A 17,316-nucleotide genomic window follows, 5' to 3' on the forward strand; every position below is an offset into this window, starting at 1 on the left:
ACCTAAAAATGAGGTGCCAACCTGGTGAAGCTACAACTCAGGACTACATGCATGCTAAACAGCGGAAGCAACATGCTATAGACGACGAACACCTCGCTAAGGCCATCCCCACGCCTCCACTACTCGCCTTCAAACAGCCACCCAACCTCAAACAGACAATCGTTCGCAGCAAATTACCCAGCTTTCAGGAGAACAGCGTCCACGACACCACGCAACCCTGCCACGGCAACCTCTGCAAGACATGCCAGATCATCGACACGGATACCACCATCACACGAGAGGACACCACCCACCAGGTACATGGTTCATACTCCTGTGACTCGGCCAACGTTGTCTACCTCATACGTTGCAGGAAAGGATGCCCTGGAGCATGGTACATTGGCGAGACCATGCAGACACTGCGACAACGGATGAACGGACACCGCACAACAATCGCCAGACAGGAGGGTTCCCTCCCAGTCAGGGAACACTTTAGCAGTCAAGGACATTCAGCCACCGATCTTCGGGTAAGCGGCCTTCGAGACACATGACAACGCAAAATCGTCCAGCAGAAATTGATAGCCAAGTTCCGCACCCATGAGGACGGCCTCAACCGGGATCTTGGGTTCATGTCACGCTACACGTAACCTCACCAGCAAGGGGAAAAAAAAGTTATCTGTTTTTAATATTCTCTCTCTCACTGCCTTTTGGGTCTCTTTCTCTCTGTCTGTGTAATTTGACACAATGTGTATTCAGCATACTGGGACCTACTGTTTTCCGTGGCTAACCTGCCTGAACACCAATGACACCTTTTGATTGGTGTGATGGTGTCCCAGCCTAACATAAGATATGCGATTTGAGAACCTCTTATTCACTCACTCACCTGACGAAGGGGATAATCTCTGAAAGCTTGTGATTTTAAAATAAAATTGTTGGACTATAACCTGGTGTTGTAAGATTCCTTACATTTGTCCGCCCCAGTCCATCCACCGGCATCTCCACATCATGGCTCTTAGATTTGAGGTTAGGATCAGATCAGCCATGATCTTATTGAATGGCGGAGCAGGCTCGAGGGGCCGTTTGGCCTACTCCTGCTCCTATTTCTTATGTTCTTATGTAAATGTTTGCCACTGCTTATCCATCATCATACCATCTAATCTGTTTACCTAGTCCACTTTAGCCAATTCTGCCCTCATTCCTTTGTAATTGCCCTTATTTAAGTTTAATACAGTAGTTTCAGTCCCAAGATCCTTGCTCTCAAACTGGATGTGAAATTCTATCATGTTATGATCACTGCTTCCCAAGGGATCCTTTACTTTGAGATCATTAATTAATGAATCCTGTTTCATTATACATTACCAGATTCAAAATTGCCTGTTCCCTGGTTGGTTCCCTGACGTATTGGTCTAAAACAATCCAGAATACACTTTATGAACTCCTCAGGGCTACATTTGCCAATTTGATTTGTCTAATCTATGTGAAAGTTAAAATCGCCCATGATTATTGTATTACCTTTTTTTTAGCACAGGCCAAATTACACACAGTTCTCCCTTAATATGTTATATGTTACATGATCTATTCTCTCCCTGATAAAAGTGTATGTTCTGATTTATTATGAGAAACATTACGGAAATCTGCTGGTGTAAATAGATTTATATATCTAATGTCTAGTGGCTGCTGCGAGTTGCATCTCAAAATCACACTTTGAAATCTCCCATTCTGTCTCACATGCTAAGCATGTGTCACACTTGCATCTGTTTGGCACTCAGTAGCAAATCACAACTGAACTTATGAACTCACCTGACGAAGGAGGAAGCCTCCGAAAGCTTGTGATTTCAAATAAAGCTGTTGGACTATAACCTGGTGTTGTAAGACTCCTTACATCTGAACTTATGGTGACAAGTGTTACATTTATGTTTTTTATTTCGCATGATATTTTGGAGTAGCTGGAGATAATATGGAACCTGTCTTCCCTTACCCAAGTTTCAAAATGGAGAATAGGAAATGAGGTGTCTATAGGGCCAGGCCAAGTTGGTTCACATGGAAACTAGTCAAGATACAGGGTCTTTATTTTAGATGCTAATTAAGTGATAGATGGCCAAAACATTAGCAGAAATGAGAAATTGGACCAATTTATGAATGCTTGCTCATTAGCATGATATGCAGTATCTCCTTGCATTGTGTAATTGATAAAGGCTAATTGCAGCTCTGACTTCTGAGGCTTTTGCACTGTTTGTCTGTTTAATGCTGCATAGGCTTTATTTCTTCCTGGGGATCTCAAATTTGTAGACTGGAAATTTGTGCCAACCGTATACAAAATACATTTAATTAAAAAATCCTGCTGCTGATTAAGCTGTGCAAGAAATATATTTTAACCTCTTGTGCATTGATTCCATATTTATTTATTGTTTTTGAGTATTGTACTTGTGATATCTTGCCATGTCTGAGTGCTTTTATGCATTATTCAACCTTTAAATAAATCTGACATGATTTTACCCTGTATGCTTTGGTCTGATGGCATAAAAAATCTAAGGGAATGTGGTGGAATTCCCACATGATTTCCAGCGGTTAATAGAACAATTAGAAGGTAATTGTTAATCCAGGCCATACAATGTGAGAGACAGCACATGAGGTTTAGGATCATAGGATATTTAGTATGTTTATGGAATCTGTCCTTTTGCTGCTGTTCTTTTGGAATGAGGTATGAAAACTACCCATGAAGAATCAGTCATCAGCAAACAGCTACCAATAAAATGACATAAGTAGGAGTAGGCCATACGGCCCCTTGAGCCTGCTCCGCCATTCAATAAGATCATGGCTGATCTTCAACCTCAACTCCACTTTCCTGCCCGATCCCTATATCCCTTGATTCCCCTTGAGTCCAAGAATCTATCTATCTCAGTCTTGAATATATTCAATGACTGAGCATTCACAACCCTCTGGGGTGGAGAATTCCAAAGATTTACAACCCTCTGAGTAAAGAAATTCCTCCTCATCTCTGTCCTAAATGTCTGATCCCTTATCCTGAGACGATGTCCTCTAGTTCTAGACTGTCCAGCCAGGGCAACAGCCTCTAAGCATCTACCCTGTCAAGCCCTCTTAGAATCTTATATGTTGCAATGAGATCACCTCTCATTCTTCTAAACTCCAGAGAGTATAGGCCCATTCTACTCTATCTTTCCTCATGGGACAACCCTCTCATCCCAGGAGTCAATCTAGTGAACCTACTTTGCACCATCTCTAAGGCAAGTATATCCTTCCTTCGGTAAGGAGACCAAAACTGTACACAGTACTCCAGGTGTGGTCACACCAGAGCCCTGACAATTGCAACAAGACTTCCTTACTCTTGTACTCAAGTCCTTGCAATAAAGACCAACATACCATTTGCCTTCCTAATTGCTTGCTGTACCTCCATGTTAACTTTCTGTTTCGTGTACAAGGACACCTAAATCCCTCTAAACACCAACATTTAATACTTCCTCTGCATTTTAAAAAATGTATTCTGTTTTTTCCTATTTTTCCCACCAAAGTGAATAACCTAACATTTCTCCACATTTTACTCCCATCTGCCACCTTCTTGCCCACTCACTTAACCTGTCTATATCCCTTTGCAGACTTTTTGCATCCTCTTCACAGCTTACTTTCCCACCTATCTTTGTATCGTCAGCAAATTTGATTACATTACACTTGGTCCCTTCATCTAAGTCGTTAATATAGATTGGGCCTCAGCTATTTGCAAACACCAATCCCTGTGGCACCCCACTAGTTACAACTTGCTAACCCGAAAATGACCCGTTTCTTCCTATTCTCTGTTTTCTGTCCATTAACCAATCCTCAATCCATGCTAATATATTACCCCCAATCCCATAGAATGGTTATGGCATTGAAGAAGGCCGTTCGGCCCATCGAGCCTGCGCTGGCTCGCTGCAAGAGCAATCCAGCTAGTTCCACTCCCCCGTATGTTATGCAGCTAGATCTAATTGTTGGTTAAAATGCAATTAGTGCACAATTATCCACTACTAACATTGTTTCATTTCAACAATAACTATGCCATTGCAGCAAATCAACGGAACCAGATAAAGGCAGAATTATTACGCTCCTGTTTGTTTTTTTAAGCTTTTCTCAGCTGAGTATTAAATAAGGTTGGTTGAATTCCTCAATGTCATATGGTCTAGCCGATAAGATGCACTGTATGTCTTAAGTTATGCCAAGACATCACAGAAATATTTTGAATTGTAAGGACTCAGTGTACCCTACATCCGACAGGAGATTCCCTCCCCAGTCTCAATTTTCTTTCAGGGACATATTGTTTAGTTATAAAGCTTGTGACTCGTCTATGCCAAACTCTTGTCTATCCTACATCATTTTCTCCATGATAAGGCCACATCAGGAAACGCAGCTGGAAGAGGAAGGAAATAGTGTCTGAACCAAGAGGAAAAAGAACTGTGGGTTTCAGGAAGTTCAGTTCGATAGAAGCTGTACTTTGTATTTTCTCATTCTATTTGAATATGTGAGCAGCAGGCAAGCAAAAAATAAAAACCTGGAAAATTACACACAGATGCAGACGTTGCGTGTCTCAGGAGGCGCGAATGTAATTTCAATTCATTATTTTCAATCTTTTTATTGGCTTTGAGAAAATTGCAAATGTTTCCATTTTTGGTTTAATGAATCGCTGGTACTTGTTGCAGTTGTGAAGCTTATTTAAACTCCACAGATCCTATTTATCGTCAATACAAATAAAAGTATGCTTTGCTTAGATGAGTACCAAGATTACTTCCATAAAATAAGTTACATTTTCTAAAAAGGAAAATAGCACATTGTCTACTGAATGTTACAGTGCAGCACAGAAACAGGCCGTTCAGCCCCCCCATCGAGTCTGCATCAAGTGTTTTTCCTCTACATATGCCACCTAGTCTAATCCCACTCTTTTCTTGCTCCCCGTACCCTTTAATATTGCTCTCTCAAGCAACAATTTAATTCTCTAATAGAATTTATGCAACAACATTTTGTAACAGAATTCCAGATGAGTTCTAATCTTGTGTAACAACCTCTTATGTGGCACCTTATCAAATGCCTTTTGACAGTACTACATCCACTGGTTTCCCCTGATCTACCCTGCTAGTTACACCCTCATAGATTTGTCAAACACCATTTCCCTTTCATAAAACTGTGTTGACTCTGCCTAATATTATGATTTTCTAAGCGCCCTGTTACTACATCCTTAATAATAGATTCTAGCATTTTCCCCACTACTGCTGTCAGGCTAACTGGCCTGTAGGTCCCTGTTTTCTTGAATAGCGGGATTACATTTGCTATTTTCCAAGCTACGGGTACCGTTCTAGAATCCAGGGAATTCTGGGTCATCAAAACCAATGCATCTACTATCTCTGCAGCCACCTCTTTTAAAACCTTAGGATCGAGAGTAACAAGAAAGAAATGAAATCACAAAATATTTTTTGAAAATCTTTTCAGTATCACCTTGTTTTGTTAGTAACCTCAGGGCATATAGTACTAAAATATACAATTTGTTACTGAACAAACTAATGATTCGTGTCAACTTGATTATCAGATGAATTCTGTGTTTGAAATCTCTCCAATAATATTTCCCTCCTGAGACCCTCCCCTCTTTTTCAAATACCCAGGGCCAGATTTCATGAAGCTTCCCACAGCTATTCTTTGTTAACTGTTCTATAAAGAGGATCAACCAGATAGCAGAATTTCCTTTTTTTGTGCAGATTCTATATACCTCGGGGGAAACATTTAATTTCGAAGTTACAAAACCTACATGCACCATCAAATCCCCTCCCTCAGACATGCAATCTCCTGGGAGCGGCAAAACAACCAGAGAAAAACCTTGGGTTAGGAGACTGCATTTTTTAATATATTCCAGAGGTTGATAACTGAAAAATACTTCTTGTCATCTAATTTAACTTTTTTCTTTTGTTTTATACTGATATTCCCTAGGTTTCCCTTCCTTACCTATCTCATAATCTATTCAACCAAACTGAATCTATTAATTTCATCATTTTAATATCCTCTAACATATCTCAAAGTCTGCACTTCTACAATGAAAAAAGCCCCAGTTCCTTGAGCTTATTCCGATAGCTAAGAGCGCTAAGACTAGGTATCATTCTGGCTGCCACACTCTGGACCTTCTCAAGGGCCTCAATAACTCTGGCCATGCCAGAGGACTGAAACAGGACACCATATTCTAACTGCAATTATACCAAGGCCTTGTATCATGATTTCCACGATTATATTGAACTGTCCTAGCTATACACACTAATATCTCACTCGCTTTCCCTATGACTTTGAAATGCTGGTTGTGGATCTGTAGTATTTTGTCAACTATGCTGCTTGTCAGTCATCTCTCTGAATTAGCTGATGCAGTAATACATGGTTTGAATATTATTTCAGGACAGACTGAGAAATGAAAGAAACAAGGAGTACAATCAATTTCTTAGGGAGCAAGACAAATATGAACAATTAAGAAGAAATGGCAAGTGGCTGCCTAAGGTGAATATTTTCTGTTCACCCCAGAAAAACACAATCATGATAATCTGATAACATTAACTTCAAATCAAAAATATGGTTCATGGTATTTTATTAAAAATACCTTTAAAAAAATATATAGAAGCGGACAGCACAGGAGGCCGCCATTCGGCCTATCATTCCTGTGCCGGCTCTTTGAAAGAACTATTCAATTAGCCCCACTCCCCTGCTCTTTCCCCATAGCCTTGCAAATTTTTCCTTTTCAAGTATTTATCCAATTTCCTTTTGAAAGTTACTATTTAATCTGCTTCTACCACCCTTTCAGGCAGTGTATCCCAGACCATCATATCTCAGCGTTTTAAAAATAAAAATAAAAAAATTCTCCTCATCTCCCCTCTGGTTCTTTTGCCAATTACCTTAAATCTGTGTACTCTGGTTACAGACCTCCCTGCCATTGGAAACAGTTTCTCCCTATGTACTCTGTCAAAACCATTCATGATTTTGAACACCTATTAAATCTACCCTTAACTTTCTCTGCTCTAAAGAGAACAATCCCAGCTTCTCTAATCCTCCATGTAACTGAAGTCTCTCATCCCTGGTACCATTCTAGTATATCTCCTCTGCCCCCTCTCCAAAACATCCTTCCTAAAGTGTGGTATCCAGAATTAGACCCAATACTCCAGCTGAGGCCTAACCAGTGATTTATAAACGTTTAGCATAATTTCCTTGCTTTTGTACTCTATGCCTCCATTAATAAAGCTAAGGATCCCCTTTGTTTTTTAACCACCTTATCAACTTGTCCTGCCACCATCAAAAATTTGTGTACGTAAACCCCCAGGTCTCTCTGTTCCTGCATCCCCTTTAAAACTGTACCATTTATTTTATATTGCCTCTCCTCATTCTTCCATCCAAAATGCATCACTTCACATTTTACATTAAATTCCATCGGCCACCTGTCTGGCCATTTCACCAGCCTGTCTATGTTCTACTGAAGTCTGCAACTATCCTCCTCGCTGTTTACTACTTCCGAGTTTCGTGCCATCTGCAAACTTAGAAATGATGCCCTCTATACCCAAGTCCAGGTCATTACTATGTATCAAAAAGAGCAGCGGTTGTAATACGGACTCCTGGGGGACACCAATGTATACTTCCCTCCAGTCTGAAAAGCAACTGTTCACCACTACACTCTGCCATATTTGGGCAATGAACTTTTACATAGTATTACATAGTATCTACAGCACAGAAACAGGCCATTTGGCCCAACAGGTCAGTGTTTGTGCTCCACACAAGCCTCCTCCCACCTTAATTCATCTCATCCTATCAACATATCCTTATATTCCTTTCTCCTTCATGTACTGTGTGACAATTTCTATTAGTGGCAGTTTGGATTGTTTTAAAATTAACAATTGTAAAATTTTATGAAATTATTTCCTATCTCACCATTATTTGTATCCTAGTATAGAAAAATGCATATTTAATAATGCTAAGATTTTAAATGTAATATGCTTTTTCATTTTTACAACTAATGAGTGTTTATTTTGGTGACTAACTGATTTCTTTCAAAATTGTAACCAGTATTATAAGGAGAATATTGATCCTTCAGATGACACCAGAATTCAAGATGCAGCTCATATAAGATCTGGTCCACCACTACGTGAACCAGCTTCTTACAGGAACGATGCCTATACGTCAATGGAGGCTTACGAGGAATTGTTGAATAGAAAGCGGCAAGAGGAGGATAGATATCGCAGATCTGATGATCCTGAGATTGGTCAGAAAAGGTAATAATATTGATGAAGCATTGTTGTAGACTAGGCCAACAATCATAATTTCAATGTCTTTGAATAGTTTAGTCAGTTGGAGAAACTTCATTTTTTAAAAAGGTCTTTTAGAAGGGCTCACATGACTATTATCATTTGAAGCAATTGATTATAATCTCATATCATAGTGTCATGCCACAGGAGGAGGCCATTCAGTCCATCATGCCTGTGCCGGCTCTTTGAACGAGCTATCCATTTAGTCTCATTCCCATGCTCTTTCCCCATAACCCTGTAATTTTTTTCCCTTCAAGTATTTATCCAATCCTCTTTTGAAAATTACTATAGAATCTGCTTCTATCACCCTTTCGGGCAGTGCATTCCGGAACATTACAACTCGTTGCATTAAAAAAAAATTTCCTCATGTGTCTGGCTCTTTTGCCAATCAACTTTAAATTCGTGCCCTCTGGTTATTGACCCTTCTGCCATTGGAAACAGTTTCTCCTCATTTACTGCTATTATATCTGCCTTATTTACTGCTATTATATCTGTTGTAAATAGGACCAGTGGAAAAATTGCAGGATTTTTTTCCCAAGATAGATAGCATATTTGTGAATATACACACAGGTTTATATTTCCAGCAGACAACCTGACTGGCCATTCTGATTTTTAGCCTTCATTTTTGTTTGTTCACTAGGTTTAATTAGCCATACCTAAAACTTCAAATGAGAGAAAGTTGCTAACTTAGTTATAGCCATCAGCCTCATCTGTCCTCCTATCGGAGAAATTGCTAAGTCCAATAGTGCAAAGGAGTTGAATTAACATTTGCAGTTGAACTAACAAAGTTGCTGAAGTAATTTGAATAAATGGTTATTTTCTGTTTTTAATTCACATCATAAAATGAGTAGAAAATATTTGGGGGTAAGCTATGAACAGGGAACTTTAGGGGCAATTCAAAATCACTTTATCTACCATTGGTCAGTTGCCTCCTTTTTTGTTCAAATTTTTTTTGGCGTCTCAGTGCTGTAGAATTTCTGCACTTTTGTAATGCACCAGTGCATTCTATTTATTTTAACACCACACGTTCATTTCAGTTCTCTGACAGAGACTGCCATTTGTGATGAAAAGTCTTGTTTGTGTACCCTTGTTCATAAGTAACTAAGTTGGGCCTGGATCACTATGTTTTACTTATAGTTTGCAAAGAAAAGACTTTTGACCTATTTGGACTGGATTTGAATCTAGATTCTAGTATTTAAAGGGCAGTCTGCAAACCCGCTGTCGTCAAGTCTTCGAGTTCTATTTCCTATCTGGGACCAGTGGGTTTGATGGTCATGATGATTGGGACACATTTGGAAGGGTGTACCAGAGCCTGGTGGGAGGAGGATATTGGGGTGTGGGAATATAGGGGAATCCTATGGTGGGAGACTATTGGGATGTGGGAGCACACGGTTGGGTGGTCTTGGAGCATTGCACCCCTCTCTCACTCATTTCCTACACCCTGTACTGCATCACACCAGAACTCCCTTCCCACTCCTACCATATTTTGGTACCCCTCCCTCGTGCTCTCAAACACCAGGACCAACCCTCTGCATGCTCCTAGAGCCTTTCCCCCCCCCACCCGATGCTCACATGACCTTTCCGTCCAATACTTCCGGTCCTTGGGCTGCACAGTACTACCACACACCAGAATCCCCTCTCCCATTAATTCCAGATCCCAACGTTGTAGCCCAGCATCACCCTCTCACCGCAGCCATATCACTCTCACTAAACTCAACATCTCTCTGTTCCTGCAAGGCGCCACCACCTTGATTCTGGACCCCAGGACCAACACTATAACACCACATATGTCTCACCTTCCCCTTCCCTATATTATTGCGCACTTACTTAAAATCTGGACTATCATCTCTAGTACCAACTTGTGTATCCTGAGCTTTATAAAATGTAAGAGGTAAAATTAACCACATAGTTAAACAAACCTATAATAATGAAGACACTGATTTGCAGTTTCCAAGCAAATATTGCCATTGTTATGCAATTTGATCTCAAAATTACACAATTAACATTCCCATAACTGTTGAAAGAAAAACATAATTTGATTTATTCAGTTAGTGGCCTTGATATATTATAAGTTATATTGGATAAAACAGTGTACCTTCTGATCCACCATGAACACTACTATGGTAGTCTGGGGTTTGCAGAGGGCACTATCTTTTTTTTCTACTTCAGAAGTGCATACAGATGTAAGATTTTTAATGTAGATAATTTGCATGACCATATTGTAATGAGGTATCCACTTAAATAATTCTATTTAAATTATTTTGATAATGACATGCTTTATAAATATATTCTCTTGAGGCACTCTCAATTGCTGATGGGAAAACTGCTGTCTAAACCACATTTTAAAAATCTGTTCCTGCATTGTGATTGCCCATTGCTGGATTCACTCGGTTAGAACTATGATATCAGTAACTGGTTCACAGGAAGTTATCCAAGCTTATTGAGCAGTTCTGTCATTTAAATCCCCTCTAAACCTGCATTCTTATTGGAGAACCATTTCATGAAACTGTTCTGTAAAAACTGCCCAATCTACAGCAGCCATGATGCACCTTAAAGCAACTGCACTTGTGCATGCGCAGTTTTAAAGTTGCAAACGATGACTATTCCCAAATGGTTTTGCCGGCCTGCATGAAAGGAGTACTACAGTTGCTTAGTCCAACAAATATAAATGTACAGGAACAAAACAGTTTCTAGCATTTTATTGATAGTACACATACATTGGTCTCTGCAATTAAAGGGCATTGCAAAGTATTTAAGATATGGATTATTCCTTTCCAGAAATGTTCAGACGCAAACAGACAGAAGATCAGAGGGTTATGAAAATAACTTTCCAGATTCGGACAACTACTTCCAGAGATCGAGAAATGAATACAGGTGAATAACTATTCAGAGTTATTGTTCCCATATTGAGATTCATGCACCCTGTTCATATTGCAGATCAGTAGAAGTGATCCTGTAATGTGCCAAGGCTTCCGTTTATATTGTGCGTTGGAAGGTTTTCAGAAGCCATGGACTTTCCTCAAAGTTGCAGCCAGAAAATGATGACCAACTCTGCCAATGTTGGCTGTCTGCCCCTTGCTTCTAGGGAAGCCTGGGAAATGACCACCAGAAGTGATCCTTGGCTCCATCAGCCACCTCCCTCGATGCCATATATAGATATTTTACCGATGCAAACTGAATTGCGTGGATCTGTCAGCTGAACAGTGGGCACAGAATGAAGCGCTGGTAGCTCTCCGTAATTTTCTGCCACACAAGTGGACACCCAATTCGGAGATAACTTTTAGCAGTCAGGGCAGTGACCCTTCAAGGTCTGGTAAAAAGGGCCTTGCAAGTTTATCCTGTTTTCCCTCATAGCACAGATCATTTATGTTGTATGAAGTGGAAATGACTGCCCCTTTTATGGGCTGAAAAAGATCTGGTTACTGGATTTCCTGACTCAGCAAAGACTGGTCCATCAAGATCCTGTACAGGGAAGACCTCCTTACGCAGATGAACTGTCAGATCGGACACAGTGTAACATTGATTTGATCTTAACACCAATATGGTTACCAGTGATTTTTATTGATTATCAGTCTGAACATTTAACACACACAATGTCTAAGCAAAAGCATAAATAGAGATCTGAACCATATTACCTGTTCACCCCCTGGGCAGAGGATGTAACTTTCCTCTCCTGAGCTCGATGTTCTTCACTGGTGTCTCTGCACTAGATGCTGCTTCATCTACATTTTTATACCCTTTCAGTCACGCTACCTCCGAATCATCAAAACTGTTGTGGTTAGTACCTCCCTAGTTTTGTCTTCCCTTTTCAGGCAGTGTGTATAATGTCTGCTTTACATAAGAACATAAGAACATAAGAAATAGGAGCAGGAGTAGGCCAATCGGCCCCTCGAGCCTGCTCCGCCATTCAACAAGATCATGGCTGATCTGATCCTAACCTCAAATCTAAATTCATGTCCAATTTCCTGCCCGCTCCCCGTAACCCCTAATTCCCTTTACTTCTAGGAAACTGTCTTGGCTACTGATCAAGTTAACCTTTGTTTCCTACCCGATATCTCAGAAGAACATGAGATGCCTTACAGCCCAGACAGTTAATGCGATCAGGGACCATCTGTTTACCACTTCTGCTTTTCCCATTGTTTCAGCTAATCGCAGAAACTAGCACTTCCTTATCTGATAATGCCTTCTGATATGATTAACTTTTGACTAGCATGCAAGTTCCAACAGTCTTTTTTTCATCTGATGCATCAGCAGTTTCTTTTAGGTTTAAACTAGGTCAATTTGAATATGCAAGGCATGATGTTAAAGTAAGCCGTAAAGATGTCAATTTCTAAATCCTTACAACAGTGACCTCTAGAATTTCCATTTGACATCATGGCTCTTGAAGGGGCTGTGATTCTAGCAGTTAGTTGTAACAATACTGCTGGTCTCCATGAAAAGCTCGCATGGATAAGTAGAAACACTTTGTTTCCTGGTGTTTTTAATCGTCATCTTAAATCCAGAAGAAGATCAATTTTATTGTAAATTAAAATATTGTTAGATGAGGCGCACTCTCCTAGCTCACTAATAGTCCATGTTGCGACTTTCTGCCTGTTCCATGTCCTGGGGTATAGTGGTGGAGAAACAGCCCTTTGTGTCTTAGTTTATGATGTGGAGATGCCAGTGATGGACTGGGGTGGACAAATGTAAGGAGTCGTACAACACCAGGTTATAGTCCAACAGCTTTGCTCCTGACGAAGGAGCAAAGCTCCGAAAGCTTGTGATTTCAAATAAAGCTGTTGGACTATAACCTGGTGTTGTACGACTCCTTACATTTGTCTTAGTTTATGAAGTGTGTGTGGAAAGTAAGTATTGTTCCGCAGGCTATCCCCATGTGAGACTTGTATTTGGTTTTAAACAGTGTAATCTCGGAGCCCTTGAATACAGCAGGCCCATCTGAAGAGGGGTTCAGCCCGCAACATCAACCTTTCTTTTCTCTCTATAAATGGTGACACACCTACTATATATTTCAAGCATTTTCTCTTAGTTTTTTTTCTGTTTAGCATGCGGATAGGGTCATTCTTAACGTGCATCTTTATTTTTTGTTTGTTTCAGGAACTGATGAGATTAAATTTTATCCTAACCTCAAATTTCCTTTGTTGTAAAAAAAGCATCAGTTTGTTGATGTGTTTAGAGATTAAGCTTTTAACATTCCTTCTGCTACTTTGTTTCCATGGAAGCAAATTGTATTGGAATTCATTGCATAACAGAGATTAGCGAATTGGGTGGTAGACTGTTGTACTCTCTGTTATTCTCTGCCATGGCAGGAATTGTCTGGGGAAGACCACTTGTTCTGGTTGTTGTGTATCCACTTGATGGGCCAATGTGGAGGTTTCTCTCAATACTACCTGCAAGGCAGCTACCTGGAGTAACTTGGACACTTTCATCATGCGTTGGCTTGATCTGATAGCTTAGGTTAGCACTTCAAGTTGCCATTAACATTTAGGTCTTCAGGTTGCTGTCAGTTTCTGTAGAGCTTTGTTAAAAAGCAGATTGTTGAATGAATGAGAAAGAATGTTAGATTACCAACTGTAGGTATTTTTTTAAATCTCTGCTTTTCTCCCATCCTCTCCTGAAGGCATAGACCCATACTAGATATGGACCCATGCTGGATTATGATTCCATGAATCTCCAGTAATTTGCACAAGTGGCTATTTTCATATGTGATTGAATGATCACAGGCTATTAGATTGAGGAATGTATCACAGCCGAACCTCACCTAACATCCAAACATAGGGCCGTTCCACCTGGGGTCACTGGATATCAGAGAATCCTAGCTGATTTTTTTTTCTTCTGTAGGGGACATTAAGGCCAATTCCAGCACCTTCACTGCTGTGTTGGCTGAGATCAATTAACTCAGCACAGACCAGGAATTAAACCTGAAGCTTTCCTGATTTGTATGGCTCAGTACACATCAGGTAGGGCATTTATCAGGGGAGCCTGCCATCTGTTTTCATGTAACTGCATTATTTCTGCTGCAGGGCAGCTTTGCAAACCAGAAAAAAACATATCTTGCTGTTTTTTTGCCTGCCTGTACAGTGGATTTAACCCTGTACTGCAAATGTTGCTTTCTTTCTCTGTTGAGGAAAGTGAGTTAATCTTAAACAATAAAGTGTGTAATGGTAGTCTGGTAACTTTAACCCTCCGCAGTGTTAGAGTATAGAGAGCAACTGCTTATACCAGTTCCATTTATGTCAAGTAAATAGATGATTACAATAGTGCAAATGTGCATTCCTTTGCATTCAGTACAATCAAAAAAATCAAATTATAGTGAGAAGTTTCCCCTTGTATTAAATAAATATATGCATTTATAGTGTGCCATAACAGGTTAACATTTCAAAGCTAGTCACAAAATGATTTACTTTTTGAAGTGCATTGGCTGTTATGTAGGCAATAATGGCAACCAATTTACGTCAGTGATATCCCACAAATGGCAGCGAGATAAACGACCAGTTATCCTATTTTTGTATTGGTTGTTGAGGGATGAATGTTGGACAGGATGTCAGGAAGGACTTTTTTTTGTGAGTAGCGCCATGGCGTGTTTAACATCACCTGATATATTGGAACAGGCAGACAAGACCTCAGTTTAACTTCTCATCTGAAGGATGGTACATTTGACAATGCAGTACTTCCTCAGTACAACATTGGAGTGTCTGGCTAGATTATGCATTGAACTCCTGATGTCCTAAAACAATTTCACCAGTTCAAATATGTGTACTGGAGTTGAACTGACTTGGAAATCTGAAATTATTCTCGTTCCCCCAGCTTTAATGGTGAGTTCTGATGACTGAACATTCACACTGCCGAAACTTCTTACTTGGGATCTCTGGTGCTGGTATTCAGTTGCTACTCTTTCAATTCTTAGTGTTAAGTTCACTGCATGTGGCTGCTGAATATTTTTTCTCTCGTATTGAAACTAATTTCCAACAGGAACTGTAGGGAAAAAAACATTAAACATGAAATTGGCTAATCCTTCTACCACAGGCAACGTAAAGACAGGAGAGATCAAGAACTACCAGCATACATTGAAGAGGACTACAGGGAAGAATACAAAAGACGACCTGTTTCAGCGGTGGGAAAATCTAGGTAAATTTCCATAATCATGCATTTTCATATTCGATGGCAAGGATATCCAGCATACAGCTCCTGAGCTCAGACAACCCAGCACTATTTGTACTTGGGTTGTTTATTTGCTGGTTTGTCATGTTTGAATTTAATGTGCATTGGGAGCTTGGAAAGCTTTCTTGGCATTGTTATTTCTTTGGATAAATCGTAAATCAGGACATAAACATCTGTTAGTATCAGCAAGTTTAGATATATTCAAATTAATGGGAACATGGATTTAAACTTTATGTTGGTGGTCCCCAAGGCTCTACAGAATGCACTTATATAGCCCATGAGAACAAAGGTTAGACACCTATATTCGATGGAACACAAGAAGCAAAAAGTGGTTCATGGATCTAAAAACAGAAATGTGTACATCTGTCCCATTAAAAATGGAGATAAAATAATTGAGTGAGTTACCCAGGCCAATTCTTGTGTATTTCCTAGCAATCTCCCAACATGATATTAGCAGGTTCCTGAGAGTAGGTCACCTGCTTACCCTCTTGAAATGAGCATGATACATATGAAGAGGAAAATTCCAGAAGAATAAGTTTTATTTTTTGTGAATCTTAACTTCTTAAAAAATTTCTGATGTTTCTGTGAAATTATTGTATGCATTGAGATTTAGATTTTTGATCTCTTGTAGTGCAAATTTAGATTGTAGTTGTGTGGTTACCCCCAGAAAGTGTAAGTTAATACACTTATGTATGGAGTTGTTATAAAGCCATTGTTATCTTTGATCATGTCTTGCTGCATAGTAAAGATGTGTTGACTGTCATAGTCTTATGTTTTTACTGTACCAATAGGTATTTGATAAATGAAATATATGACTCTCAGAGAGAACGCTCTAAGTCTGCTTCAGTGAAAGATGGTACATTTGGTACAGGATTGTTGTTGGGTAAGTCAAAGCCAGAACTTTTTGTTAAATGTTATGAACTAGTATTTTACTTGCAACTAGATTGTGAAGTAGATTCTCGTGAGCCAGGACCTGAACATACATTCTGCATGGACATTCAAGTTCTTAGTTAATGCATCAACTTTCCCAAAAGGGAGGAAATAACTCTTCAAAATATATTTGCATGAAAAATACAAAAATTAAATTTGAAGTTTCTATTTTTTGTTCCTCCCTTTCCCAATTTTCTCCTCTTGTCTTTCCCAAAGCTACTGACTCATGGTGGGGTATGGTTCTTTGGGTATTGGCAGCTCTCCAGTACCGTACCCAAATGGTCATTCTTCATCATGTTAACCTGGACAGTGGAATTCAGCACGATATTTGATCAGTCTTGTCATCCTTAGCCTTCCACACGTGCACACTTTCTCTCTGGGTGGAAGCTTGGCTGACTTTTCTTTATTCTTTTGTATTTCCTTAGCACAGGAGTATTGAAGCCAATTGTAATACCCCGTCTGAAGTCTGGTAACTTATAGAATCATAGAATCATAGAAGTTTACAACATGGAAACAGGCCCTTTGGCCCAACATGTCCATGTCGCCCAGTTTATACCACTAAGCTAGTCCCAATTGCCTGCACTTGGCCCATATCCCTCTATACCCATCTTACCCATGTAACTGTCCAAATGCTTTTTAAAAGACAAAATTGTACCCGCCTCTACTACTGCCTCTGGCAGCTCGTTCCAGACACTCACCACCCTTTGAGTGAAAAAATTGCCCCTCTGGACCCTTTTGTATCTCTCCCCTCTCACCTTAAATCTATGCCCTCTCGTTATAGACTCCCCTACCTTTGGGAAAAGATTTTGACTATCTACCTTATCTATGCCCCTCATTATTTTATAGACTTCTATAAGATCACCCCTAAACCTCCTACTCTCCAGGGAAAAAAGTCTCAGTCTATCCAACCTCTCCCTATATGTCAAACCATCAAGTCCCGGTA

General features: G+C 39.8%; 1 protein-coding gene across 5 annotated transcripts in view; it reads left to right on the forward strand.

The window, feature by feature from the left end:
* The window catches only part of LOC137315863 (centrosome and spindle pole-associated protein 1-like), a 190,192-nt gene that overhangs the window by 37,077 nt on the left and 135,799 nt on the right, over positions 1 to 17,316 (forward strand). For 4 of the 5 annotated variants that reach the window (XM_067980307.1, XM_067980303.1, XM_067980306.1 and 1 more), the window contains exons 6-10: positions 6,397 to 6,495; positions 8,047 to 8,252; positions 11,064 to 11,159; positions 15,309 to 15,410; positions 16,235 to 16,326. In XM_067980307.1, the coding sequence (XP_067836408.1) occupies positions 6,397 to 6,495; positions 8,047 to 8,252; positions 11,064 to 11,159; positions 15,309 to 15,410; positions 16,235 to 16,326 (595 nt within the window). The remainder of the gene's footprint in view (positions 1 to 6,396; positions 6,496 to 8,046; positions 8,253 to 11,063; positions 11,160 to 15,308; positions 15,411 to 16,234; positions 16,327 to 17,316) is intronic. The other variant, XM_067980305.1, reaches the window with a different exon arrangement.

Source organism: Heptranchias perlo, chromosome 3 (assembly GCF_035084215.1).
Source record: "Heptranchias perlo isolate sHepPer1 chromosome 3, sHepPer1.hap1, whole genome shotgun sequence".
NCBI lineage: Eukaryota > Metazoa > Chordata > Chondrichthyes > Hexanchiformes > Hexanchidae > Heptranchias > Heptranchias perlo.